This window comes from Lithobates pipiens, unplaced genomic scaffold (assembly GCF_037356315.1).
Source record: "Lithobates pipiens isolate NorthernLeopardFrog02 unplaced genomic scaffold, aLitPip1_a1.2 Scaffold_22, whole genome shotgun sequence".
In the NCBI taxonomy this organism is placed as follows: Eukaryota; Metazoa; Chordata; class Amphibia; order Anura; family Ranidae; genus Lithobates; species Lithobates pipiens.
This window is the reverse complement of record NW_027507784.1, coordinates 308,516,911-308,543,938: the sequence shown is the minus strand read 5'-3', so window position 1 is coordinate 308,543,938 and position 27,028 is coordinate 308,516,911. Positions and strand designations below refer to the sequence as shown.

At 42.3% G+C, this 27,028-nt stretch overlaps 1 protein-coding gene across 2 annotated transcripts in view; it reads left to right on the top strand.

The window, feature by feature from the left end:
- TRAF7 (TNF receptor associated factor 7) overlaps window positions 1–25,590 on the top strand; it is a 74,395-nt gene extending 48,805 nt beyond the window's left edge. For both annotated transcript variants that reach the window (XM_077449359.1, XM_077449360.1), the window contains exons 9-21: window positions 1,547–1,681; window positions 2,670–2,887; window positions 3,662–3,735; window positions 3,830–3,878; window positions 3,998–4,125; window positions 4,219–4,301; window positions 5,443–5,482; window positions 8,970–9,086; window positions 10,115–10,237; window positions 11,093–11,212; window positions 14,249–14,380; window positions 19,349–19,468; window positions 24,549–25,590. In XM_077449359.1, coding sequence (XP_077305485.1) covers window positions 1,547–1,681; window positions 2,670–2,887; window positions 3,662–3,735; window positions 3,830–3,878; window positions 3,998–4,125; window positions 4,219–4,301; window positions 5,443–5,482; window positions 8,970–9,086; window positions 10,115–10,237; window positions 11,093–11,212; window positions 14,249–14,380; window positions 19,349–19,468; window positions 24,549–24,563 — 1,354 coding nt within the window. In that variant the 3' untranslated portion in view covers window positions 24,564–25,590. The remainder of the gene's footprint in view (window positions 1–1,546; window positions 1,682–2,669; window positions 2,888–3,661; window positions 3,736–3,829; window positions 3,879–3,997; window positions 4,126–4,218; window positions 4,302–5,442; window positions 5,483–8,969; window positions 9,087–10,114; window positions 10,238–11,092; window positions 11,213–14,248; window positions 14,381–19,348; window positions 19,469–24,548) is intronic.
- Window positions 25,591–27,028: the final 1,438 nt, after the last annotated feature.

Genomic DNA, 27,028 nt, shown 5'->3' with positions numbered 1-27,028 from the left:
CCCCACTTCCTATGTTTTCATGCGTTGTTGAGTCGCTTAGCCTTGTTTCCATGTCCTACGCACAAAACGTAGAACCTGGGGTGCAGAAAAATTGCAGCAAGTGCTCTGGACTGATGAGTCAAAACGTGAAATATTTGGCTGTAGCAGGAGGCAGTTTGTTAGCGGAATGCTGGAGAGCGGTAAACTAATGAGTGTCTGCAGGCAACAGTGAAGTATTGTGGCGGTTCTTGGGAAGTTTGGGGTTGCATTTCTGCAAATGGAGTTGGAGATTTGGTCGAAATCAAAGGTGTCCTCAATGCTGAGAAATACAGGTAGATGCTTATCCATCATGCCATACCATCAGGGAGGCTTGATTGGCCCCAAATTTATTTTGCAGCAGGACAATAACCCCAAACATTAAGAACTATCTTCAGCGTAAAGAAGAACAAGGAGTCCTGGAAGTGATGGTTTAGCTCCCATAGAGCCCTGATCTCAACATCATTGAGTCTGGGATTTCATGAAGAAGAGACAGAAGGATTTGAGGCAGCCTACATCCACAGAAGATCTGTGGTTAGTTCTCCAAGATGTTTGGAAAAGCCTACCTGCCAAGTTCCTTCTAAAACTGTGTGCAAGTATACCTAGACAAATTGATGCTGTTTTGAAAACAAAGGGTGGCCACACCAATTATTGATTTGATTTGATCTCTTTTCTGTTCATTTACTTTCCACTCTGTTAATTTATGAAAAATAAACTTACATTTCTGAAAGCATTCTTAATTGACAGCATTTCTTCATACCTGCTTAAGATGTTTGTACAGCACTGTATATGTCATCAAAATCAGGAAAAGCAGAATTCATATTCATAGATATTATAGCTACTTTCTTATATTTGTCAGAAAGGGCAAGAATCCCTACCGGGTTTTTATTGTTCGTATCCCCACTGGGGACATTCACCCTCTCTATTTGTCCTGGTGATTTTGGCAAAAAAAAATTCCCATTTTCACCTGATCAGCAATAGATGGGATATCTTCCATTTGGAGATGTATAGTAAAAACATTAGTACCAACTTCTAACCTGAGGGTCACAGATATAATTGTGTTCCTTCAATAGAGAATTTTCAGACCGAATGGAAGCAGTTCAGTGTGACAGTAATAGGAGGTAGTTACTGACAGCTAGCACAGGGCAGGCAGGTGGAGTGTAAGGTGGGAAGGAGGGTTCTAGTTTGATTTTCCATGATCCTTCTTCTTTCTGTTTGTCTTGTTTTTCTTGCGTTTCAGTCTTCTGCCGTTTTGTATGATAGCATAATTTGGGAGAGCGTACATTTTCAATGGCTGCCGCTCTGCAGATTCTGTCCTGTGTAGGCACTCTTGCCTAAATATAATTTGAGCAGCAGAGGGTAGAGTTTAAGAATCAAGCTGCAGCTTTATATTTTATGTACTGCTCATGTTTTGCAATGGCTTACTTTGTGTGTCAAATAATAACTCTTCCCCAGTGATTTCCTGACTTTAACACTCAAATGTTAGTTAATACCTCTCGTTGACAGTGTTTCATCAATTTCCTCCTTTCAGGGACCATGAAGGCAGCTGTGACTATCGGCCGGTGCGGTGTCCTAATAACCCTAACTGCCCTCCGTTGCTAAAGATGAACCTGGAGGCCCATCTAAAAGAGTGCGAACACATAAAGTGCCCACATTCAAAGTATGGGTAAGTAGATGGGTGGATATAGGAACTCGTCTACTGACTGGTAATGTGCTGTTTAGTCCTCTCAGTCTTCCCTATTGGTTCTTTGGGTATCCTCAGGAAGATGTGGAACCAAGCTTGACTTTTACTTGGAAAGTTTAGATCAGGCATATGCAATTAGCGGACCTCCAGCTGTTTCAAAACTACAGGTCCCATCACGCCTCTGCCTCTGGGTTTCATACTTGTGGCTGTCAGAGTCTCGCTATGTCTCATGAGACTTGTAGTTCTGCAACAGCTGGAGGTCTGCTAATTGCATATCCCCGGTTTAGATTTTAGTATAAGTCTAGCTGCCTATATGTTTGGAGCTACTGATCCATTGGTTTAAAGTGAATTTTTCACTGAGGGTCACATTCATTCCACTCATGCATTTTTTCAACATATGTTCTCTTTTTACCATCCGAGTAACTCATATGCGTGGCAGCGGCGGTATTGAACTGGGCTTTAAGACCCACACTCCGTACAAATGCGTTGCTGGGCAGGCAAAGTTCCCAGAATAAAGACTGAGTTACCAAAATCTCTCTCAGTCCCAAGAAAACATCAGTAGCCGGTGAGACCAGCTTCTGATCATGTGACCACTGTGACAGCCAGTCACAGTGGTCACATGATCGCTGATCCTTTCCACCCCTCTGGGTGATAAGAATTTTTAAAGGGGGTGCAAGGGCAGACGGGAAGGGGTTAATTACCCAGGTTGATAACAGGATTAGACACACACACATAGCATATTTTGTTTTGATTTTTTCCTAACATGGGACTGTTGGTTGCATAGGGAGAGGAAGCCCCATAAACATTTTTTCCCCCACGAAATGGTCTGTACTAGAGTTTAGATGCAAATTTTGCTTTTTGGAGTACTTCTATCAAACTATCGAAGTGCTTTACAAAGATCTTTATAACCTCAGTGGAAAGACTATGGTTCCTGTGAACCTGATATACCACTCTTGTCTTTGATGTCCAGGTGCACGTTTATTGGGAACCAGGACACGTATGAGACGCACCTAGAGACTTGCAAGTTTGAGGGTCTGAAAGAGTTTCTGCAGCAGACAGATGATCGCTTCCATGAGATGCAGGTGGCTATGACCCAGAAAGACCAGGAGATCGCCTTTCTGCGCTCCATGTTGGGGAAACTTTCAGAGAAGATTGACCAGCTGGAGAAAAATCTGGAGCTGAAGTTTGGTACGGCATGTTTTATCATCACACACACTGTAAAATGCAGGTCATGATGGAGCTCATGCAAAGTGAATCTGTCACTAATTTTACAAAATGGCATAAAGGTCTCTCTGCAAAGCTAACAAGTATTATTTATCTGTCCCTCTGCCTGCACCAATGAACTTTGTTGGGTTGAAGAGATTGTTGAAAGATCTTCAGCATGCAGCACACTTCTAAGTGTGTTGGTCTCCTGGTTCTCCAATGCATCTTGTGGTTCTTTCCGCTGTCCTCTGTGTCCTGTGTTGATGTGGGAGCCTGCGGAAGAAACAAGTGAAGCTAGAATACTAGTATCCAAAACTCAGAGAAGTGTCAACGGCAGAATATAATCCAGGTGGCATATCTCTTCTACCTAGTGCGGCTTGAGGGAACTGGTCAGACACTCCTGCTCCCCTTCTGTTGAATAACAGTCTGTGTAAGGACACTGGTGCTTATCCATCCAATAGATAAGTCCAGAAAGTTTCTTAGAAAATGCTTTACTTAAGTAAATGAGTATTACTGCTGAGTTTTAGGTTAGCAGTGTCATTACAGTGCTGGATATCTGTGAAATTAATTTTAACTTAGTGTAGGAGAAGTAGAACATTTCTTGTATTCTGCTTTCATCTCCTGCTTGTCCTCTGTCATTATTTAGTATTGCAGCTTTTAGGAACCAAAACACCTTCTGTCCATTCTTTATTTTGCACAATGCTTGACTACAGAGAGTTCAGGTCAGTAAATTTCTCACCTTTTGTGTCTTCTTTACAGATGTCTTGGATGAAAACCAAAGCAAGCTGAGCGAAGACTTGATGGAGTTCCGCAGGGATGCATCAATGCTGAATGTGAGTCCTTCATACATGTGTTTACCCCTGAGAGTTGCTTATCCTTGGCCCATGCTCCTCACCTATTGCTTTCTTTTCTTTTCTCCTGTAACAGGATGAGCTCTCACACATCAATGCTCGGCTAAACATGGGAATACTGGGCTGTAAGTCTCACAGTTTGAAGCCAGATAAAGCATCTTAAATATTTATCAGACATCAGAATGCCTTCCTCTGCTGTTAAATTATCCTTCATTGCTCATCATTATGTTTTCTTCATCCACAGCCTATGACCCTCAGCAGATATTCAAATGTAAGGGAACCTTCGTGGGACATCAAGGCCCTGTGTGGTGTTTGTGTGTCTATTCCATAGGAGATCTGCTGTTTAGCGGCTCTTCTGACAAAACCATAAAGGTTAGTGAAATTTTGTTCAAGAAGATTTTTAGGTTCACCAATACATTTTTTTTATAATATTATTAGCATCTCACCTGCAATTCTTCCTTCTAGGTGTGGGACACATGTACAACTTACAAGTGCCAAAAGACATTGGAAGGACATGATGGCATTGTGCTGGCTCTGTGTATTCAAGGGTGAGGGACCCTCAGCCATATGTATACAATATCAATGTCTCTGCAGAAGCTGGTTCAGTAACAGTATTTATTATTATGTGGAGATTTTTATAATATATATATATATATATATATATATATATATATATATATATATATATATATATATATATATATTACTCTGTAGAAGTGCTATTTTTCTTTCACTCTTTTAACCCTCTTCTAAACTCTATGTGAAAATAATTAGCCTCAAGCATCACTCGGGGTAACCATTTCTACATACAGTTCCAACCTCTCAAACATTTGGGGGTTAACGCTAAAATAGGTGAGGATGAACAGGATAGTGAAGGATGGAGGTGAACATGCCTCTGCTTCTGTATTGTGAACCAGGATGCCCTGTGCTCTAAGCTTTTTCAGGTTCATGGCTGTCAGATCTTGGGCAGCTGCAGCCAGAAAAAGAGGCAAATCTAATATTATAATATATATATATATTTTTTTAATGCAGTGCATGGGAGCCATATTTTTGTATATTGCTATTATGGCTGTGTAACTGGCTGGATAACATTCTTATGTATAAAAATTGTAGCAAAGCAATCAATTAGATATCAACATTTACTGTTGCAATTCATTGGGAAGCAGAGGGGGGACCCCTTTCACATGGAGGCGGTTTTCAGGCTCTTTTGGGCTAAAAAAAGCACATGTAAAGCGCCTAAGAAACGGCTCCCCTGCAGTCTCAGTGTGAAAGCCCAAGTGCTTTCACACTGAGGCGATGCGCTGGTAGGGCGTTAAAAAAACTCCTGCAAGCAGCATCTTTGGAGTGGTGAAGGGGTGGTGTATACACTCCTAAAGCGCCATTGCCCATTGAAATGTAGCGCTTTGCGGGTCATTTTAACCCTTTTTCGGTCGCTAGCAGGGGTTAAAAGGGGCTCGCTAGCGGCCGAAAACCTCCACAAAAATGACGGTAAAGCGCAGCTAAAAATATTGGTGCTTTGCCGCTGACGCCCCAGTGTGAAAGCAGTTTGAGTGTAAATGTTGTCTCTATAAGTAATTGGATATTAGTAGTTTATCATTGCCTCCTATCACAGCTACTACTAATGAGTCTCTTTTTTATATGTGATATGTTCTCTAATAATATGTGCTGTTCTCTGTTCTTGTTCTACAGAAGTAAGCTTTACAGTGGCTCAGCTGACTGCACTATAATTGTAAGTTTAGATTCTTTCTGGATATATGCTAAGGTGACCATCTCTTTCAGAACATGTCAATCATTCCACCAATTTTCTGACCATCTGTAGATGGCCATAGATATGACACAGAGGTGTGACATATGTGCTTTGTTACTATTGTAGAAGACAGTGACTTCCTGGCAACATTTCTGCCATGAAATTTCTGTCTCTTTACCGAGCGCTCACACATGCAACTCACTGAATGCACTGTAATTGTGTGGGTGCACTCTGACATATATTATTTATTCATTTTTTCCACCCATTCATTCACTTAAAGTGGTAGTAAACCTTCTCCCTGCAAGGTATTGTCATAATGTGCTAGCATTCACAGCATACTAGCACATTCTGAAAGACTTACCTTGAAACTAAGCTCTCCGGCAGGGTGCTTGTCGCCGATGACAAGGCTTCCATCTTCATCCAATCTTCCTTCCAGAAATTTGGACAGTTGTGGAGGCAACATGGATTCTCATGGTGTGGCATAAACTTACAACAGTCAATTTACAAAAATATATAAATTTATTATACACAAACACACGCATCATAAAAAGCCTTCAATAGTAGATAAATTACATTAGATGCTACTAATCATGGAGCATCCACTTGTCTGACACAATTTGGAAGAACTTAGATATATATAATAATGATCCTGCGCCGTGACACGCGGAGATTTGTTCTTCCAGTTATACACTCTACATGTTTCGGGGGTTACCCTCTTCATCAGGAGTATATTAGGTCAGAAAATGATCTATAAGAAAGCATATAAATCAAATATACAGCATTAGAATCAAAAACACATAACTAATAACCAACCATCACGGTATACTGTCATTTATCTTAAATCAGTAAACATAGAGTCTAATATACCCCTCAGTATATCCCTCAATATTAAGGATAAAGCCTAGGGGAAATGGTTGATTTTTGAGCAAAAAGGAAACTCGCCCACATAGACGGCACCAGAGTTTTTTGTTGTCACAAGGCCAAAAATTGACAATCTCCCATGCCAGTGCGGGAACCAGGAAAAGTGAAGTCACATAAAGAGACTGTTGCAGAAAAAAGGAAATACTTTAAGCATAAAAAACTAATACTTAAAACATTCATAGGGTGGAGAAATCTATCTCACAGTCATCATAATTCAAAGAATACAATCAAAGCATTTCAATTGGTGATACAAACCTATGAAGTCTTCACTAAACAGTGAGAGTAATCAAAAGAAACACCAACCTATTTGAGAGCTCTCAAGGTATAATGTCAGGATCACATCAAGCAGATTGGATATACTCAATAGGGATCCAAGCTTCAAAGAATGTTCACAATGAAATATTATACAGGATCTCAGACACCATATCCACCAGGATCTGTGGACACACATATCATTAGAAATGGTTCATGCAGGAACCCAAATCGTAAGGGTCATACCACGCATATAACAAGACACATACCAGACGACCAACTCTGCAGAATGTCGCTCCACCGCCATGCAACCTGCCACAGGGAAAATTAGTTCCCTTTAAATACCATAAGATACACCTGATTCCTATCCGTTGAAACGTCATTAGCGTTTGCTGAGACGCCGCAAAATGACATCAACGGATATGACTCCAGACTGTGCATTTGGACATGCGCAGTACTGCACGCCGATTGGTAACTGAAAAACGAAAAAGGTCGGCCCATCCACAAGTCTAATATCTGTGTACGCCATCTAGTGGATCTATCACAGAAGACGGGGGGAATCGCACACTCACCCAGGAGAAATAGACCCCCAAAAACAACTGGTCGGACATGGGGAGTAATGGCCCCTATTCACAAGGATCCAATCCAAGACTGAGGAATATAATTGAAGGATAAAGAGAGGATAAAGAATTATATTTGTCTAAAAATACAGTCAGTTCAATGTCAGTGTCCAATTAACCATTGTTTATATAAAATTCTAACCCTACAATATCGCAGTATCCAAAATGTCGGGTACCATAAAGCTAGAACCATTGACAGAATGGAAAGGAAAGCGAATGGGGGTTTTTCAATAGAAAGAGCAAACAGGAATTTTAAAAAGTATTATATAATGAGAGACGGAGATAGTGCCATAAGGTCCTAAGGGGTACCAATTGGTCCCATGGGATCAACGCCTACAGAAAGGGTCTGTAGGAGTTCACCTTGTCAACCCCTGGGCGACGCCCAAAAAACTGGTGCTGGCTATGTGGGTGAGTTTCCCTTTTGCTCCAAAATCAACCATTTCACATGGGCTTAATCCTTAATATTGATGGATATACTGAGGGGTATATTAGACTATATGTTTACTGATTTAAGATGCATGACAGTATACCATGAAGGTTGGTTTGAATCTAATATTGTATATTTGATTTATATGCTTTCTTGTAGATCATTTTCTGACCTAATATACTCCTGAAGAAGGGGGTAACCCCGAAACAACATGTAGAGTGTATAACTGGAAGAACAAATCTCCGCGTGTCACGGCGCAGGATCATTATCATATATATCTAAGTTCTTCCAAATTGTGTCAGACAAGTGAATGCTCCATGATTAGTAGCATCTAATGTAATTTATCTACTATTGAAGGCTTTTTATGATTTGTGTATAATAAATTTATATATTTTTGTAAATTGACTGTTGTAATTTTATGCCGTACCATGAGAGTCCATGTTGCCTCCACAGCTGTCCAAATTTCGAATTAGTAACAGGACGAAGGTACATTAATTATTTTATAACAAGTAGCGTTTCCATATATTACAATCTTCCTTCCAGGTTTGCGGGCTCTAGCCACTTGAATGGCCGAGCCATGATGATGTCATGTGCAGGAAGCTTGGTCGTGGCACAGAGCTCTGAAGGAATGGCACGGGTATGCCATCTCTTCAGAGCACATGCGCCGGTGATATCTCCTAAATGGTGCACGTTTAGGAGATATTCCCTGTACATACAGGTAAGCTTTATTATAAGCTTACCTGTGGGTACAAGAATCCAATGGAAGTTTACTTTATCACCTTAAAGGATAAGTTCACCTTTAGTTACATATTACACCCATTTGTTACGTTTTACCGGCCTCTCCTCTCCCCCCCCACCCCCCGCTCGCTGTCACAATACGGCCGCATCATTTATTCAGTGTTCTGTGATTGAATGAACTACAACTACTGGCAACTTTTACTACTGTCGGCTTGTGGTTCTCAGTGAACTACCAGGGTGCTGTTGAGCTCTCTAGTAGTTTATTGAGTCTTCCTGTCAGGGTGTAACTGCCTACATGTATCAGAGGCACAGGCAATCTGCAGGACCAATGCTTTAAAGGGTCCTAACAAAAAAGTAATAAATGCATGTTTTTTTTTCATCTGCAAAAAAGGTGAACTTATCCTTTAATTAACTTACACAGGAAGATGCATTTCCTGTGTTTTGCAGAAAATTGCAGAAAATGTTGTCTTTCACCATATGTGTTGTATCTAACTTGCCTCTCTGTGTCTAGGTGTGGGACATTCAGGCTCTCCTCAAGGTGAACACTATTCGAGCACACGACAACCCAGTCTGCACTTTAGTATCTTCTCATAACATGCTCTTTAGCGGCTCCTTGAAAGCCATCAAGGTTTGTGTTAATCAGTAATATAACGTATCACTTTTCATGGCTCAGATATCTTAGTCAACTTTCAGTTTGATACAATTTTTCCAGTTTGCCACAAAACGTGGCTTTTATTATTTGCTCTGAAACCATTCAATTTTAAGGGCAAGCTGTTAAATTCTCTTTATAATTTGAGTCAAAGTAATGCAAATGCAAAGAGTTTTAACAAAATGGCAAGACAGATACTAACACTCTGTGAAAAGGAAGGTCTTGGAAGGTTTTCATGGAATAGTTAGTAATATGCATTTATAGGTAATGGGTCAAAAGGCCATAAAAATGCACCATAAGGAGTAAGGCTCAATTCACATCTATGCATGTTGCTTTTAAGTGTTCCTGCAGTGCTTTTTGCTGTACTTTTCCACGTTTTCAGACACAGGTTCTTGAGGCGTTTTGCATTTTTTATGTTTTTTTTTCTTTTTTCTTTGTTGTTGGGCAGATTAAATAATGCAAAACACACCAAAAACACGCTAAAGATGCAATACATGCTTTTCTACACCGTCTCCATTAAAGTCTATTGAACCAAAAAAGAAGCACCGTTTTGCCTTTAAAAAAGTTTCCAAAAATGCATTGATGTGAACATGTTCCATAGGAACCCATGTTAAAAAAACTTGTCTTGCGTTTCTGCAAAAAGCATGAAAAAACGCATTGGTGTGAATGGAGCCTAAAGGTCATCTCACACTAGCAAGCTGATGACAGTACCAATGTCATATGGGCATACAAATGCAGATTTTAGAATGAAGGTGAAACTGGAGTACCCAGAATATAGAGTCCTACACATGAGTAGATTTTAGAAAAAATGCAAGACTAGAGCACTGAGAGAAAACCCATACAAAGATACAAACTCCATGGCCGTGGAAAGCAGGGTCCCAGTAAATAGCTAGTACCTAGTGAAGTAATAGACCAGGAAATAGTTATCTTGGCTGTTTACCTGTAACAAATACAATTTGGAAAAGTCTGAGTGGTCCAAGATTAATTTATACCCCTTATCTCTACAGGTTTGGGACATTGTGGGTACGGATCTAAAGCTGAAGAAAGAGCTGACAGGCCTGAACCATTGGGTGCGAGCACTAGTGGCCTCTCAGAACTACTTGTACAGTGGCTCCTACCAGACCATCAAGGTGAGGCTTGACATTACCTAGAATGGTACCCACGGGATTGGAAAACATGTATAAGAGCAAGAAAGTCAGTAATTCTGGAAATAGGGCAGTCTGCAGGATTTCAGTGTTTGACATATTTTGAAAACAACTAGGCAATCTTGTCTGAACCAGTATGGCTAGTAGAGATGGGCCCAAAAAAAACCCTGTTCTATCTGCAGCAGGACACCTGAACTGGGGAAATGTTCTAACCCGAACAGCGAACCCCATTGAAGTCTATGGGAGCCGAACAGGAAAAATCAAAAGTGCCCATTTTGAAGGCTTATATGCAAGTAATTGGCCATAAAAAGGGTATGGGGGTCTGGGTACTGCCCTGGGTGACATGTATCAATTAACATTTTTTATTTTTTTAAAGCAATAGTATTTTCTGGAGCAGTGATTTAAAAATGAAAAATTCCTTTAAATATATTTTAAAGATTGGCTTGATGTGCCTGTAAAGTGGCGTATCTGTAGAACATATATACAATGCTGAAGGAAAAGTGAAATTTCTAAAAAAAATAAATAAGCGAGTCAAATCCCATTTAAAATGACTTGCGTTTACAATTGCTAGATCCTGGCTATTGAAAAAGTAAAGTAAAGACCATACCAGACACAAAGCCAAGTCAGGTGTTCGGTGAACAGCCAAACAGGCAAATGTTCGGCCCCAACTCTTATTCGGGCCAAACTGTTTGCCCATCCCTAATGGCTAGGTGATAGTAGGGCCATTTTGTGACAGAGCATACATCTGGCTTGTCAACACGGTGCCTGGATCTGTGAATTCTTATTACTGGGCAAATGTATGCATATACTAAAGTTTTTTTATTTTTTTCTTTCCTCCAGATATGGGACATTAGAACCTTAGAGTGTGTCCATGTCCTGCAGACTTCAGGAGGAAGTGTGTACTCCATAGCCGTCACAAACCATCACATAGTGTGTGGAACCTATGAGAACCTCATCCACGTAAGTAATCCGATTGATTGCTCTACATTTTACAGTTCTGTGTAAGGCCAGTGACACAAAAGAGGAACCCTTGTTAAGTAGAAAGAGTCCACTCATCCATTCAAACTTTTGTTTCTGGCTATCCTTAGATTCCTATATATGCTCTTTGACCAAAAGTACCGTATATACTCGAGTATAGGCCGACCCGAATATAAGCCGAGGCCCCCAATTTACCCCCAAAAAACTGGAAAACTTATTGACTCGTGTATAAGCCGAGGGTGAGACATGGCTGTCCATCCCTGTGTGTCCGTCCATCCCTGTGTGTGTGTCCGTCCATCCATCCCTGTGTGTGTGTCCATCCATCCATCCATCCATCCCTGTGTGTCCGTCCATCCATCCCTGTGTGTGTATCCATCCATCCCTGTGTGTGTGTGTGTGTGTGTGTGTGTGTGTGTGTGTGTGTGTGTGTGTGTGTGTGTGTGTATTCATCCATCCATCCATCCCTGTGTGTGTGTGTGTGTGTGTGTATCCATCCATCCATCCATCCATCCCTGTGTGTGTGTGTGTGTGTGTGTGTGTGTGTCCGTGCAGCCTTGTGTGTGTGTCCAGCCTACCTGTGTCCCAAGCCTCCGTCCCGAGCCGCCGTCGTCCCGAGCCTCCTCTGTCCCGTGCCTCCTCTGTCCCGTGCCTTCCGGTGTCCCGTGCCTCCTCTGTCCCGTGCCTCCTCCGTCCCGTGTCGTGCCGATGGATCGCCGCTCTTCTCGGCGGCCATTCTACGATTCAAAAGCTGCGCCTCCGTCCTCCGCCTGTGATAGGCGGAACACTCAATTTCCCAGCAGCCTGTGTTCCGCCTATCACGGACATCCTCTCATACTCGTCCGTAGTATGAGAATGAACGGATGTCCGTGATAGGCGGAACACTGACTGCTGGGAAATTCAGTGTTCCGCCTATCACAGGCGGAGGCGGAGAAGGAGGCGCGGCTTTTGAATTTTAATGTCCGCCGTCTGTCTGCTCGATACGCTGATCGAGCAGTCAGACAGCGGTGACTCGAGTATAAGCCGAGGGGGCACTTTCAGCCTCAAAAAAGAGGCTGAAAATCTCGGCTTATACTCGAGTATATACGGTATGTGGATACCTTCTGCAGATTATTGAATTCGAGTGCTTCATATAAAGGATGCTGTTAATGCAACTTTTGTCATCAGTTTGGAAAAGGCACTTTTCTGTTCCAGCATGATTTGGCCCTTGTGTACAAAGCCAGCTATAGAAAGACAAGGTTAGATGAGTTTTGTTTGGAGGGACTCAAGTGTCCTGTGCAGATCTCTGGCATTAACCCTACTGAGCACTGTTGGGGTGATTTGGAATGCCATTTCTAGAGGTCGACCGATATATCGGCCGGCCGATATATCGGCCGATATTTGCCGTTTTTTAAATAATCGGCATCGGCCGATTCTGCCGATAAAAAGCCGATTCTACAGCGGGACTTTGAAATGACTTCTGTAAGAAGTCAGTGTGAGTTGCTGAGTTGTCATAGCAACACTTTCCTCCACTCTGGGCAGACTGCCAAGAAAAGAACTAAATGTTACAATGTTTACACTGAATGAATGAAGTCATCTCTGTGTAGAAGTTCTCAGTTTAACCATTTAAATACTTTTCTTACACTTGTTGCTTACAAGTAAAAATCCTGTATTTTCTGCCAGAAAATCACTTAGACCCCCAAAAATTATATATATTTTTTTTTAGCAGAGATCCTAGGGAATAAAATAGTGGTTGTTGCAATATTTTATGTCACACGGCATTTGCACAGAGGTCTTTCAAATGCATTTTTTGGGGAAAAAAATACACCATTTAAAAAATAAAAATAAAATAAAAACAGTAAAGTTAGTCCATTTTTTTTTTTTTTGTCCAAAAGTTTTGACTACCCGTTTTTATTTAATATATAGGTTTTTTTTTTTTTTTTTAATCTAGATCATACATACAAGTAAACTGATTGGAGGTTTGTTTTGTTTAATAAATGTTTAAGTGTAAGAAATTTTCTGTATCACTAATGAAGGCTGCTTTCACACTGGAGCGGGCAGGCGTTGATGGTAAAACGCAAGTTTTAGCGGCGCTTTGCCATCATTTTAGCGGTGATATTTGGCTGCTAGTGGGGCACATATAACCCAGCTAGCGGCCAAGGAAGAGGTTAAATGCGCCCATGAAGCACCGCTTCGGCAGTGGTGCCCATTCATATCAATGGGCAGGAGTGGTGGAGGAGCGGTATACACCACTCCAAACGTGCTGCTTGGAGGACTTTTTTTTTAAGATCCTGCCAGCGCATCGCCTCCGTGTGAAAGCACTCTGTCTTTCACACAGACTGCAGGGGAGCCATTTTGCAGGCACTTTACAGGCGCTATTTTTAGCCCAAAAGCGCCTTAAAAAACGCCCCAGTGGGAAAGGTGTGTTGGATCAAGGGGGATTAAAAATAAATAAATAAAATAAAATAAAATCGGCCTAACATATCGGCCCAAAAAAATCGGCATTATATATCGGCTATCGGCCACCATGATTTCTAAATATCGGCATCGGCCAGAGAAAAACCCATATCGGTCGACCTCTAGCCATTTCCAAGGCAGGTCATCTTGTCCAACATCAGTAGCTGACCTTACAAATTCTCTTTTGAATGAATAAGCATAAATTCCCAACATCTTGAGGAAATCCTTCCCTGAAGAGTGCAGGCTGTTATAGAGCTGACCATGGTTTTGGAATGGGATGTCCAACATTCTCATATAGGCGTGTGATGGTTGGGTGTTCTCAAACTTTTGGACATATAGCATTTGTAAGCATCAGATTTAGCATTTTCCCGAGTGATCAATTACTCCATATTTCTCTTTTGCATTAAAAATCCTGCTTGCCATTTTTTCCCCTAAAGTTCCACTTTAAGTGACAAAACTGTTGATGGGTCATACAACCTGATACAGTATTGTTTGTGAGCTATAACTGGATACCTAAACAGCTCAGCCACCAGGAACTGTGTGAAAGTTTTCATTTTGTTCATTAATGTTGTCCTCTTGTTGTAGGTTTGGGACATCGAATCTAAAGAACAGGTCCGCACATTAACTGGACATGTAGGCACAGTATACGCTTTGGCTGTCATTTCCACACCAGATCAAACCAAGGTTTTCAGTGCCTCATATGACCGGTCCTTACGGGTATGTCGCTGCTTAATACCTCTCATCAAAATAGATGTAAAGCGTGTTTTTTATTTCATGTGTTCGGCATCTGCGCACACTAGTGAATCATTCCCTGTTGAAATTGCACTGTAAGAAAAGCTTGAAATAACTTTTCTTTCCTCTTTAATAAATGGTCACGTGACCCGTTTTCAACATGTAATCTGTATTAGCAGTGTGTGGGAATAAAGCCACAAGGTACTGGTTCCACCACTTTAATCTTACTGTATACGGTGCCTTGAAAAAGTATCCACATTTTGTCATATTACAACCAAAACGTAAATGTATTTTATTGGGATTTTATGTAATCGATCAACACAAAGTGGCACATAATTGTGAAGGAAAATGATAAATGGTTTTCAATTTGTTTTATAAATCAATATGTGGAAAGTGTGGCGTGCATTTGTATTCAGCCCCCTTAAGCCCAGGTTCACGCTGAGCTGCAGGAATGAAGCTGTGCAAGTTTAGCATATTTCTGCAGGGATGTCAATGTAAATCGCAGCCCGAAATCACAAAAAGTAGTGCAAAAACTAAAATGCAGCGTCGCACCAGGTAGGATGGTGCCATTGCCATTGCCGGCACTTGCCACTGATTTGACATGTAAAATCGCATGTCAAATCGTTTCGATGTGAACCAGGGGTTACTCTGATACCTCTAACAAAAATCTAGCGGCATCAATTGCCTTCAGAAGTCGCTTAATTAGTAAACAGAGTCCATTTGTCTGTAAATTAAGCTCAATATAAATACAGCTGTTCTGTGAAGCCCTCAGCGGTTTGTTAGAGAACCTTAGTGAAAAAAAACTGCATCACAAAAGGCAAGGAACACACCAGACAGGTTAGGGATAAAGTTGTGGAGAAGTTTAAAGCAGGGTTATGTTATAAAAAAAATCCCAAGTTTTGAACATCTCACGGAGCACTGTTCAATCCATCATCCGAAAATGGAAAGTGTATGGCTAATCCACCTAAACTGACAGGCCGGGAAAGGAGAGCATTAATCAGAGAAGCAGCCAAGAGGCCCGTAGTAACTGGAGGAGCTGCAGAGATCCACAGCTCAGGGGGGAGAATCTGTCCACAGGACAACTATTAGACGTGCACTCCACAAATCTTGCCTTTATGGAAGAGTGTTTGCAGTTTGGGAGAAGCCATGTGGGGAACACATCAAACGTGTGGAAGAAGGTGCTTTGGTAAGATGAGACTAAAATTGAACTTTTTGGCCTAAAAGCAAAACGCTGTATATGGTCGGAAAACTAACACTGCACATCAACCTGAATACACCATCCCCACCGTGAAACCTGGTGGTGGCAGCATCATATTGTGGGGAAGCTTTTCTTCAGCAGAGACAGGGAAGCTGGTCAGAGTTAATGAGAAGATGGGGCCAAATACAGGGCAATCTTAAAAGAAAACCTGTTAGAGTCTGCAAAAGACTTGAGACTGGGGCGGAGGTTCACCTTCCAGCAGGACAACGACCCGAAACATACAGCCAGAGCTACAATGGAATGGTTTAGATCAAAGCATATTTATGTGTTAGAATGACCCAGTCAAAGTCCAGACCTAAATCCAATTGAGAATCTGTGGCAAGACTTGAAAATTGCTGTTCACAGACGCTCTTAATGCAATATGACAAAGAAGAATGGGCAAAAATTTCACTCTCTAGATGCACAAAGCTGGCAGAGACATCCCCAAAAAAAAGACTTGCAGCTGTAATTGCAGCAAAAGTTGGTTCTAGAAAGTATTGACTCAGGGGGACTGAATACAAATGCACTCCACAATTTTCACATATTTATTTGTAAAAAAAATGTTGAAAACCATTTATCATTTTCCTTCTACTGCACAATTATGTGCCACTTTGTGTTGGTCCATCACATAAAATCCCAATAAAATACATTTACGTTTTTTGGTTGCAACATGACAAAATGTGGAAAATTTCAAGGGGTATGAATACTTTTTCAAGGCAATGTAAATTAATGACAGTGGGAAGCTGCTTACAGTTGAGAGCTGAGGACCCCCACAGACAAGCCTATCTGAGATATGGGCAGCTTCATACAAGGCTGGGAAAGCTTACTGGGGAACATATCAAAACACAACTGGAGCAGACAAAATCTGCAGCAGCTGCTTATAGCAACCAATCAACTTTTGTCTTCAGCTGGTTCAGTTATGCATTGAAAATGGAAGATAGAAGCTGATTGGTTGCCATGGACAGCTGCTCCTGTTTTGATAAACCCCAATCTCTGTGCATTAGAATGGGCATGGGAGCAAGTGCACATGGGTGACTACGGTGGGAGAAAGGGCTGCCTAAGAACAGGATGAAACTGGCAGGATCATCTTTTTCTTATTATGAGAACGGCTCATAATAATAGTCCGCTCATAAATTCACTTTTATTTATTTAGGATTTCGGTTTACAAACTTTAATAATGGGTGGAAGGAGGGCACTCTTTGAAAGTCTATTGTATCAGAGCGGCATGTTCCTATGCTTCCAGCTGGCTCGAGGCTGTTTTATTGTTTCACGAAAACCCTTTTGGTGATCTTTAAGCATTATAAAATATGACAGCCTTTAGTCGAGCTCGGTGTGTGGAAACATTGTGTACTGTGAATGCTGAGGTGAAAGATGTGTTTTATGTATCCAGGTCCAGGAGGTGTTAGGCCTTGAAACCCAGTGTTCCTTTCCATTCACTCTGCTCACAGATCAGTACATTTTATCATATCATAATGTTTATTGTTCCAAACCTGGGTGAGTCTTGTTATGTTCTGCATTTTCTTTTACAAAAGGCTTTATTGTCTTTAGAACATAGACAACAGAGCCAATGGGATTATGATTACAAAGCATACAGTATGTATGCATATATGGGATTGCAAAAATAGCATTGATGTTGATTTGTACAACAAAGAAAATAAGTAAATCAGAACTTCACAATCTCACAAAAAACAAAATTACACTCCCATCTACATGGAGTGATGATATTAAAGGGGTTGTAATCCCTTGTGTTTTTTTTTTTTACCTTAATACATCCTATGCATTAAGGTGAAAAAAACACCTGTTGGTGACCCCGGTCCTCCAGCCAAACCTACCCAACCCCCCTCACCCCCCCCCCCCTGTTTTTACTTCCAGATTAACTTACCTGAGCCCTGAATTTCCCTCGGCGGAGACACGCTGTCCCTCTCTGCACAGGGTCCCGGGCTCTTGATTGGATAGATTGATAGCAGCGCAGCCATTGGCTCCTGCTGCTGTCAATCAAATCCAATGACACAGGCGCCGAATCCGGCATTCCTGTCTATGGACACCGAATGCTGGACTTGTGAGTGCACCTGCAAGGTAGCCCCCCCGGCAGAGCGCTTCTCCTAGGGGGTTATCTGATAAGAGGTGGAGCCACCAGCACCGCCAGTGGACCCCAGAAGAGGATGATCGGGGCCACTCTGCAAATCACGCTGCACAGCGGAGGTAGGTATGACATGTTTTTTTTTTTTTTTTTTTAATAAAAAAAAACAAGCCTTTACAATCACTTGAAGCTTAGCTAAAATATCATGTTAAAAGAATTGCGATTCCACAGTGAGAACACAGAGTAACAAATAATCTGAGAGGAGCTGCTAGCTCATCTACATTATAACCAGGCCACAATCTAAAGGCTTAATAGGTTTTACACATTTATTGAAAAGGAATACAGAAGAGCAGGTGAGCTGGAAATGAGGGCAGATCCCAGGAAGGGTAGAGAAATTGAATAAAGAAGAGATAAAGAGGTTTGGGGAACAGTGGATTAGAATCCTCAGGTTGACATAAGGAGGTTATCAAAGCGCAATGTCTGAGCATGGGATATTCAGGGCTGCCAGACTCTGAGGATTTTTTTGTGGGTGTCAACTAAAATGGCTGTTAATATTTTGTTGACCATAATGTCGGTTATTCGATGCTTGACTGCCTCGAAACCGAAAAATTAACAAAGCATATTCTGCATATTCTTCTATACATGCTCCTATCCAAAGCACCTATTGTGATTTCTGCCTGCTCTCTAGTCCATCTGCTACCTGCATAAGTCACTTATGACTGTCTATGCCCATACCAGACAATCCCAGGCGATGGCCTCACCTCCCTCCAGCATACAGCAGGGGATTTACAGCCTCAACTGCATGTTTCCCCATGAGACTGTGCAAAGGAATGGTTGAATCCATTCCCTCCACTCAGGTCTCAGATTACATTCAGCTTCCTCCGCTTTGTTGTGCAGTGTGTGACTTCAGAATCCCACTCCCTGCCTTCTAGAGCTGAGTAATGCTGTGTAAAATGCGTGTTTTAGGAGGCATTAGAGAAGGGAAGAGTACAGATAAACCGCTACAACTTATTTAGAAGGATTTGTTTCATCCCTCTGTATATCCTAAATTTTGTCACTTCAATGGATGTAAAGATTTACAACCACTTTCATTTTAAAACCCCAATGTTAAGTTCCAGCGGGGGGGGGGGATACACCAGAGGGGTGGATGTATTTGCCACTTGTTGCAATAAAGTTTGGCAAGCAAGACTGTAATAAGTGTGCAGATCTACTTTATTTTGTTTGGAGATAAGGAAAGATGAAAATACCAAAGTTTGGCTGGCACCCATGATCAGAGTGCAGCTTGGAACTTTGGAACACTTTGAACTGCACTATAGTATTAACCATTTGTCCTCAGTCTGCTTATGCACAGTGCAGGGGAGACATCGGGGGTCTAAAACTCATTTGAATGAAATGCTTTAAATTGAAAATCTGATTTTCTGTTTGATGAAATCGGTGCACCCTGCCCTCCCTGCCCTCACCCAGCAATGCCCTGTCCTGACAGAGCTGAATGACAAACACCAACTGCCTTGCAGCCCTGTATATGTGATGTAGTTGTAGCTTGATATTTATTTTCTGTTCTAGGGTGCACTAGTTCTGGTATTCAGAAATGTATGTTGTGTGCATAATACTGTATGATATACCCTTCTCTGTCTAGGTCTGGAGTATGGATAACATGATTTGCACCCAGACATTGCTGAGACATCAGGGCAGTGTGACCGCTCTTGCTGTGTCCAGGGGGCGGCTCTTTTCCGGGGCAGTGGACAGTACTGTAAAGGTAAGATTGTATTCTTTTATGTTGCTGTAATTATAGAGGAATGGTGGGGAAATAAAAATCCTGTTTTCTCTTTGAAATTTCCTGTTTACTACATATCACTGCATTAGAATTCAGCTGCATCACCTGCCGTTGTATCTGCTTCTTCAACCTGAAAAAAAAAAAAAAAAACTGCACCACCTGCTGTTGTCTGGTATTACAGCACTTACTGTACAGTATTTCAGCAGCTGGACCTCTGCTGTGGGAGTACAAATGAGGGTAGGGACCTCTGCATGGGGAGACTATAAATAATACATTACTTAGATATATCTCTCCTCATATATATATATATATATATATATATATATATATATATATATATATATATATATATATATATATATATATATATATATATAAAATATATATTGTAGCAGAGCGTCCCAGAGAGAGCCAGGAAAAGTCCTGTTCGGGGTTTATACGTCTCCCAGGCTCCTCTCCTACACATTCAGAAATCTGTGATCCATGATCCAGTTCGGGTCTTGGTCCTCTTCCCCAGGCTAATTTAAGCTCACCTGAGCAGACAGCCTTTGCTCTCTGCCTGGGATGTACACACAAAGTTGGTCTGTGAAGAGAGTAAGGTTGGTAAAACCTGTTAAGCAGTTTTTGGTAGAGACTGACAAGCGTTAGGCTTGTTGAGCCTGGTAGTGAGGGCCTGCAGATTGCATAGTTAAAGCCGTGACACGGCTAGGATTTGTGTTTTGCTACTTTGCCCTTTATTTTGTTATCAAAACCAGTAGGACTTTTCCAGGGGAAGTGGGTGGTAAAGATGGCAAGGAAATAGGGGGGAGGAATTTTGTTGCCAGGACTGAAGTTTGGCATCCCAAACAAGGGAAGCCATTGCCTGTCAGCAAACCAAACTGGGGAAACGTCAGGTGTTTTCGTTGCCAAGAACTGGGACATGTTGCAGCAAATTGTCCATTGACAGATGAACAGATGCAGTGCGATTTTTCCATTAGGAGACAGTCTATGTTTGCAGCTGTTTCATGCGCTGCAGCGCTAAATATGGGAAAACCAATGTGCCAAATGACTGTTAATGATAAGCCTATTACAGCCTTGCTGGACTCTGGAAGTCTAGTAACTTTGGTTACAGCTGAAATGATCGAACCTGTGAATTGTCATGCTAAAAAAATTGCTGTGACCTGTATTCATGGGGATATAAGGGAGTACCCTGTAACCACTGTTCGGTTTAAAACTGGCTGAGGTATGGTGACCCATCAGGTTGGACTTGTCCCCAGCTTGGTGCACAGGGCCATCATTGGTAGGGACTTCCCTAAGTTTTGGGAACTGTGGGATTGTCCCTACCCGGTCGCAGTACCTGACTCAGTGGCAGAGCCAGAAATCCTGGCCACTACTGACAACGTGGGTACAGGGGATTCCTCTCAGGGCTCCCTGGGTTTTCCTTTATCGGTTATGGCAGGAGAACTGGAGGAGTCTGAGGAAGTCCCCACCACCAGTAGAGCTGGACAGCCATCTGCTGAATCCGAGCCTACGTTGGAGTTCGCTGACCTTAATGTGCACAAAGAAAATTTTGGTACTGAGCAAAGAAAAGACCAGACCCTTGCCAGGGCCTGGGAAAATATAATAGTGATTAATGAGGTACCTGTCGAACCAGGGGACAGGCCCTGTTTTCCCTATTTCAGCAGCAATGAGGATTTACTGTATCGTGTATGTAAAATGAATGATGAAGTGGTTGAACAGTTGGTGGTCCCTAAGCCATACAGACGGGTGGTGTTGGAACTTGCCCATGGGCACTTGTTAGGAGGCCATTTAGGGGTTGAAAAAACGACTGAAAGGGTGTTGCGTAGGTTTTACTGGCCCGGGGTACAGAAAGATATTGAGAATTATTGTCAATCCTGTCCTGTGTGTCAGACGTCAGCCCCACTACCCCACTTCCGAAGTCCTTTAGTGCCATTACCTATTATTGAAGTGCCCTTTGAGAGGATTGCCATGGACCTTGTGGGTCCACTCCCCAAGTCTGCCCAGGGTCATCAGCATGTCCTAGTAATCGTGGATAATGCTACCCGTTACCCTGAAGCGGTTCCCTTACGCACCGCTTCTGCTAAAAACATCGCCAAGGAGCTGTTTATGGTGTTCAGTCGGGTGGGCATCCCTAAAGAAGTCCTTACAGACCAGGGCACCCCATTTATGTCGCAAATAACTAGGGAGCTGTGCAAGTTGTTTAAGGTGACACAGTTGCGAACCTCAGTGTACCATCCTCAAACTGATGGCTTGGTGGCACGCTTCAATAAGACGTTAAAGAGCATGTTAAAAAAGGTTGTTGACAAGGATGGGAAAAACTGGGACTTTCGGATATCATACTTGATGTTTGCCATCAGGGAGGTTCCCCAGTCCTCTACGGGGTACTCTCCATTTGAGTTGCTTTATGGGAGACACCCTCGGGGACTTTTGGACATAGCCAAAGAAACTTAGGAGGGGGAGCAGACACCCCATAAAAGTGTCATTGAGCACATCGCTCAAATGCAAGAGAGGATTGCAGCAATCATGCCGATGGTAAAAGAACACTTACTGCAGGCCCAGGCAGCCCAACAGAGAATATACAACAGGGGGGCCCAACTCCGGGTTTTCTCACCTGGTGACAGGGTCCTGGTGTTGGTTCCTACTGTTGAGAGCAAGTTTCTGGCTAAGTGGCAGGGTCCCTTTGAAGTAATTGAAAGAGTTGGGGAAGTCAACTACAAGGTGAATCAACCAGGAAAAAGGAAGCCCGAGCAGGTTTACCATGTAAACCTGTTAAAGCCCTGGAAAGATAGACTGGCGTTAACTGCGAGATCCCTCCCGGTAACGGCTAAGGGTACTGAGTCCCCTCTGATCCCTGAGGTCACAATTCCTGATACCTTGTCATCTTCACAAAAACAGGAAGCTAGAGAGTTCCTGATAAGGAATAGAGAGAAATTACCTGGCATGACTTCAGCAGTTCAGCATGATATTGTTACTGAACCTGGGGTACCTGTCAAGCTCAAACCGTACAGAATTCCTGAAGCGAGGAGAAAAGACATCAGCAATGAAGTTAAAAGAATGTTGGAACTGGATGTTATTGAGGAATCCAATAGTGACTGGTCGAGCCCCATCGTGTTAGTCCCAAAACCGGATGGCACTTGGAGGTTCTGTAATGACTTCAGGAAGCTTAATGCAGTGACAAAGTTCGACACATACCCAATGTCCAGAGTAGACAAACTTATAGACCAACTTGGCAAAGCTCGCTATATTACCACTTTGGACTTGACAAAAGGGTATTGGCAAATATCCCTGACTGATAGCGCCAAAGCGAAGACTGCATTTGTGACCCCGGAGGCCCCTAAGACCCCACCGACGATATGCAGCAGCTTATGTAGATGACATAGTGGTATATAGCGCTGACTGGGAGTCTCACTTGCCTCGTGTCCAGGCTGTCCTTGATTCCCTCTTCAAAGACGGTTTTACGGCAAATCCGGCAAATCCAAAAAAATGTGCCATTGGTCTAGAGGAAGTCAAGTATTTGGGCTACACTATTGGCCGTGGTGTCATAAAACCTCAAGTGAGTAAAATAGAAGCCATCCAGGAGTGGCCACGTCCTGCAAACAAGAAGCAGGTCAGGGCCTTTCTTGGCATTGCGGGGTATTATAGAAGATTTATTCCAAATTTTGCAACTATAGCTGCCCCTCTGACAGACCTGACGAAAGGTAAAGACTCTGTAATGGTGAAATGGTCCTCAATAGCAGAGGAGTCTTTCCAAGGCCTGAAGAAGGCTCTTTGTGCACAGCCAGTACTGTACTCCCCCGATTTCTCCAAAGATTTTTTGGTTCAGACGGATGCGTCTGATGTTGGCATCGGGGCAGTACTGTCGCAGGTACACATTGGGGAAGAACACCCTGTGGTATACCTAAGCAGAAAGCTCAATGACCATGAGAAAAAGTATGCAGTCATTGAAAAGGAATGTTTAGCCATAAAGTGGGCCGTGGATGCGCTCAGGTACTATTTGTTAGGGCGCCAGTTTGAGTTAGTAACTGACCATGCTCCCCTGAAATGGATGGCCCAAAAGAAGGAGACTAATAGACGGGTGAACCGGTGGTTTTTGGCTCTACAGGATTACTCCTTCACCGTAAAACACAGGCCAGGTGTTGAGATGGGGAATGTAGATGCCCTGTCCCGTGTTCACTCCTGTTGGGCCACAGGTGTTCCAACCCTGAGGTTGAAACAAGGGGGGAGGATATGTAGCAGAGCGTCTCAGAGAGAGCCAGGAAAAGTCCTGTTCGGGGTTTATACGTCTCCCAGGCTCCTCTCCTACACATTCAGAAATCTGTGATCCATGATCCAGTTTGGGTCTTGGTCCTCTTCCCAGGCTAATTTAAGCTCACCTGAGCAGACAGCCTTTGCTCTCTGCCTGGGATGTACACACAAAGTTGGTCTGTGAAGAGAGTAAGGTTGGTAAAACCTGTTAAGCAGTTTTTGTAGAGACTGACAAGCGTTCGGCTTGTTGAGCCTGGTAGTGAGGGCCTGCAGATTGTATAGTTAGAGCTGGGACACAGCTAGGATTTGTGTTTTGCTACTTTGCCCTTTATTTTGTTTTCTGGAACACTTGTATATAACAGAAATAAATACAGCACTGTTTGTCACTTCATCTCTGGATTTGGTATCTGTGCCTGAGAAATTGCTCATCCCAGGGAGCTTTGTACCTGCTACCTGTCCCCCAGGTTACTATATATAACATAGAGGGCTTATTAGCTTATGATTAGCAATAAAGTAGAAAAAAAATGTGTATTAAAAGAATTGTAGAAAATAAATAAAAATGATTTAAAAAAAATGCAAACCCCCCCCGCACACACCCCATCTAAAAAGCACAGCGTAAGGCAAGCATGTGTATGTAAACATCAATTCCCACATATAGAAACGCAAACTCAATAACAGTGGCAGGTGGTCAGTGGAATTTAATTTTGTCCCCTGATTGGTCTATTGTGTTCATCTTTGTTGCACAGATTGCACTTTTTTAGTGACTGAGAATATTGTCATTTATCATCTATTGCTATTTGTCGTCTTCTCTTCCCAGGTCTGGACCTGCTAAGTAAAACCAAACACTGCCAGAATCAGCCTCGACTTCCGCCACCTCCTCTGTGCCGGCCCTCCATGCCCTGCTATCACATTCCTGCTCATGTCACAGAACAGACACCGGTGGAGCCAGTGTACTGCAGACTGCTGGATCTTCCCCTCTGCCTGTTCACTCCAAGCCTATACTGGAACTAGAACTTTCTGTTCACAAACATCGTGCTGGCTGTCCAGTGTGATTGGCGTGTCTACACCGGCACTGATATTTTCGTATGAGGAGAAGCCTGGCTGCTGCTACTTTCATCATCCTCAACCCCCAGCTCCCCTCCCTCTAGCTACACACATCTGCCTCATCCCACAGCCTATGTGACAGTATAATGTGACACGGCATAGCACTCTGCAGCATGCACAACCACTAGGAGCACGTTAGAAAAACATTAGCCTTTTTATAACTCTGGTTTGTACTTATTTTAAGCTATATGGGTACTTGTTATCCTGCTAATAGAGCATCAGTCCTCTGCCAATGTGCATTCATTAGCATGAGTGGGATTTGCCTGGTTGCATAGAAGATGCTGAGAGGTTTATGGCTTCCATATTGTTTTCCATCTCAGTGCCGCCCTTTATCATACACATACACAGTGCAAACACCAGAAAACAAGGGGAGCGCCTAGGAACTGCACAGACTGCAGAATTTAGGTACTCAAGTAGACTCCCTATAATGTTAATATAATTGTGCCATGGCTCATGCCCGGTATAGCTACTATATGCTAGCATTCTCTCTGCTAGTGCCAGTTGTAACAATGTGAATTAGTGAATTAGTGAAGTAATGTTTGCTGGGTGACGTATTTGGCAAGCGTTTTGTTGTAATGGAACTACAAGCCCCAGCATGTACTGCCAGGTAGACATTAGAATGGCTTGCTTGAAAATGCTGCTTTTTGACAGCTGGATAGTCACAAAAAATATAGCGTTGCTCCTATCACGTAAAGTAATTATAACTCCACAGAGGCACTGTCCCTAGTAAATGCAAGATTCATATTCAAAAGGAATAGAGTGAGACTTTACATGTGCCTCAGTGGAGTGTAATAATAATTTATAACACTTTAAAAATGTAGAAAAACTTTATTTGCCATCCATGGATGGAAACTTTTAAAACATATTACAGTCTGAGAGAGAATACCGTTTACTGTTTCTTTAGTCCAGGGTGTGCGGGTCCTGGTATGAGATGTCAAGGATATGGCCTGCACATTTTGCCTTTAAAGCAGCACAGAATACATGCAAGTATTAAGAGTGTCTTAACAGATACAGAATTAGCTAAAGTATAAAATAATATTGAGCATTGATTAATAACATTTTATTAATGGGTAATCATAAATTCCCCACAACGATGTTGGGTTTTGTGCAAAAGTCTATTCACATGTTGCATATGTAATATCAATGCTCTACCTAATATTATTTTATAATGTAGATAATTCTGTATCTCTTAAGACACTCTCTTAATACTTACATGTTTTCTGTGCTGCTTTAAAGGCCCTGACGAAGCGGGGTTTCGTAGGCCATATCGTTGACATCTCATACCAGGACCCACACGCCCTGGACTAAAGAAACAGTAAACGGTATTCTCTCTCAGACTGTAATATGTTTTAAAAGTTTCCATCCATGGATGACAAAGTTTTTCTAAAAAATTTTTTAAAACTGTATTATAAATTATTATTTACACTCCACTGATGCACATGTAAAGTGCCACTCTATTCCTTTTTGAATTTGAATCCTCCCCCATGATAGTTTTCATAGTAACCAAAGCAAGATATCTACTTGAAGTCCTTCTGATGAAAGCTGCCATTCTCTGACGTCCAGGCCCCTTACTAATTCTATGTCATTAGTGACAGTCGCTGTGAAGCTTGATAACTTGGGCATCTCTGCTTCTGGAACAAGCCTGCTGCCCGCAAGTCAGAGAGGGACAGTTGCCATCTGAGGTTCCTCACGTACGTTTTTAGTTTCCTCTTAATGTTGCTCAGTGGTGCAACATCAGTCAGTCATCTAACTTGCAGCCATTTGAAGTCTGCATGCTGCTAGCAGTGTTACTGTACATCTGTACCATTTGTCAGAGTTCATTATTGGAGCTATGGATATCCTGCTGCACTACCTGCTATGGTTGGGCTTCAGTCTGACAAACAGTAAAAAAAACTGTACAAAGGTTGGTTGTGGGAAACCTTACAATGTAATTGCAGGGAGGCATCCTTGGCAGACTCCCCTTTGACCCATATAAGCTATTCAGCTACTTTTTTTTTTTCGTTCTATATGCCTTTCGTTCAGCAAGGTGGACTGCTCAGTCTTCAGTTTGACTAAAAGAATGAAAAGGCAGTATGGCTGATCCAGCTCATGTTAAGATAGTGCAGATGTATGACCGTGTCCACCGGAGCATCGCTTAAAGTCTTGTGTCCAGTTAAATACCCAGAGGACACCCTAGGATTCAGATACAAGGAT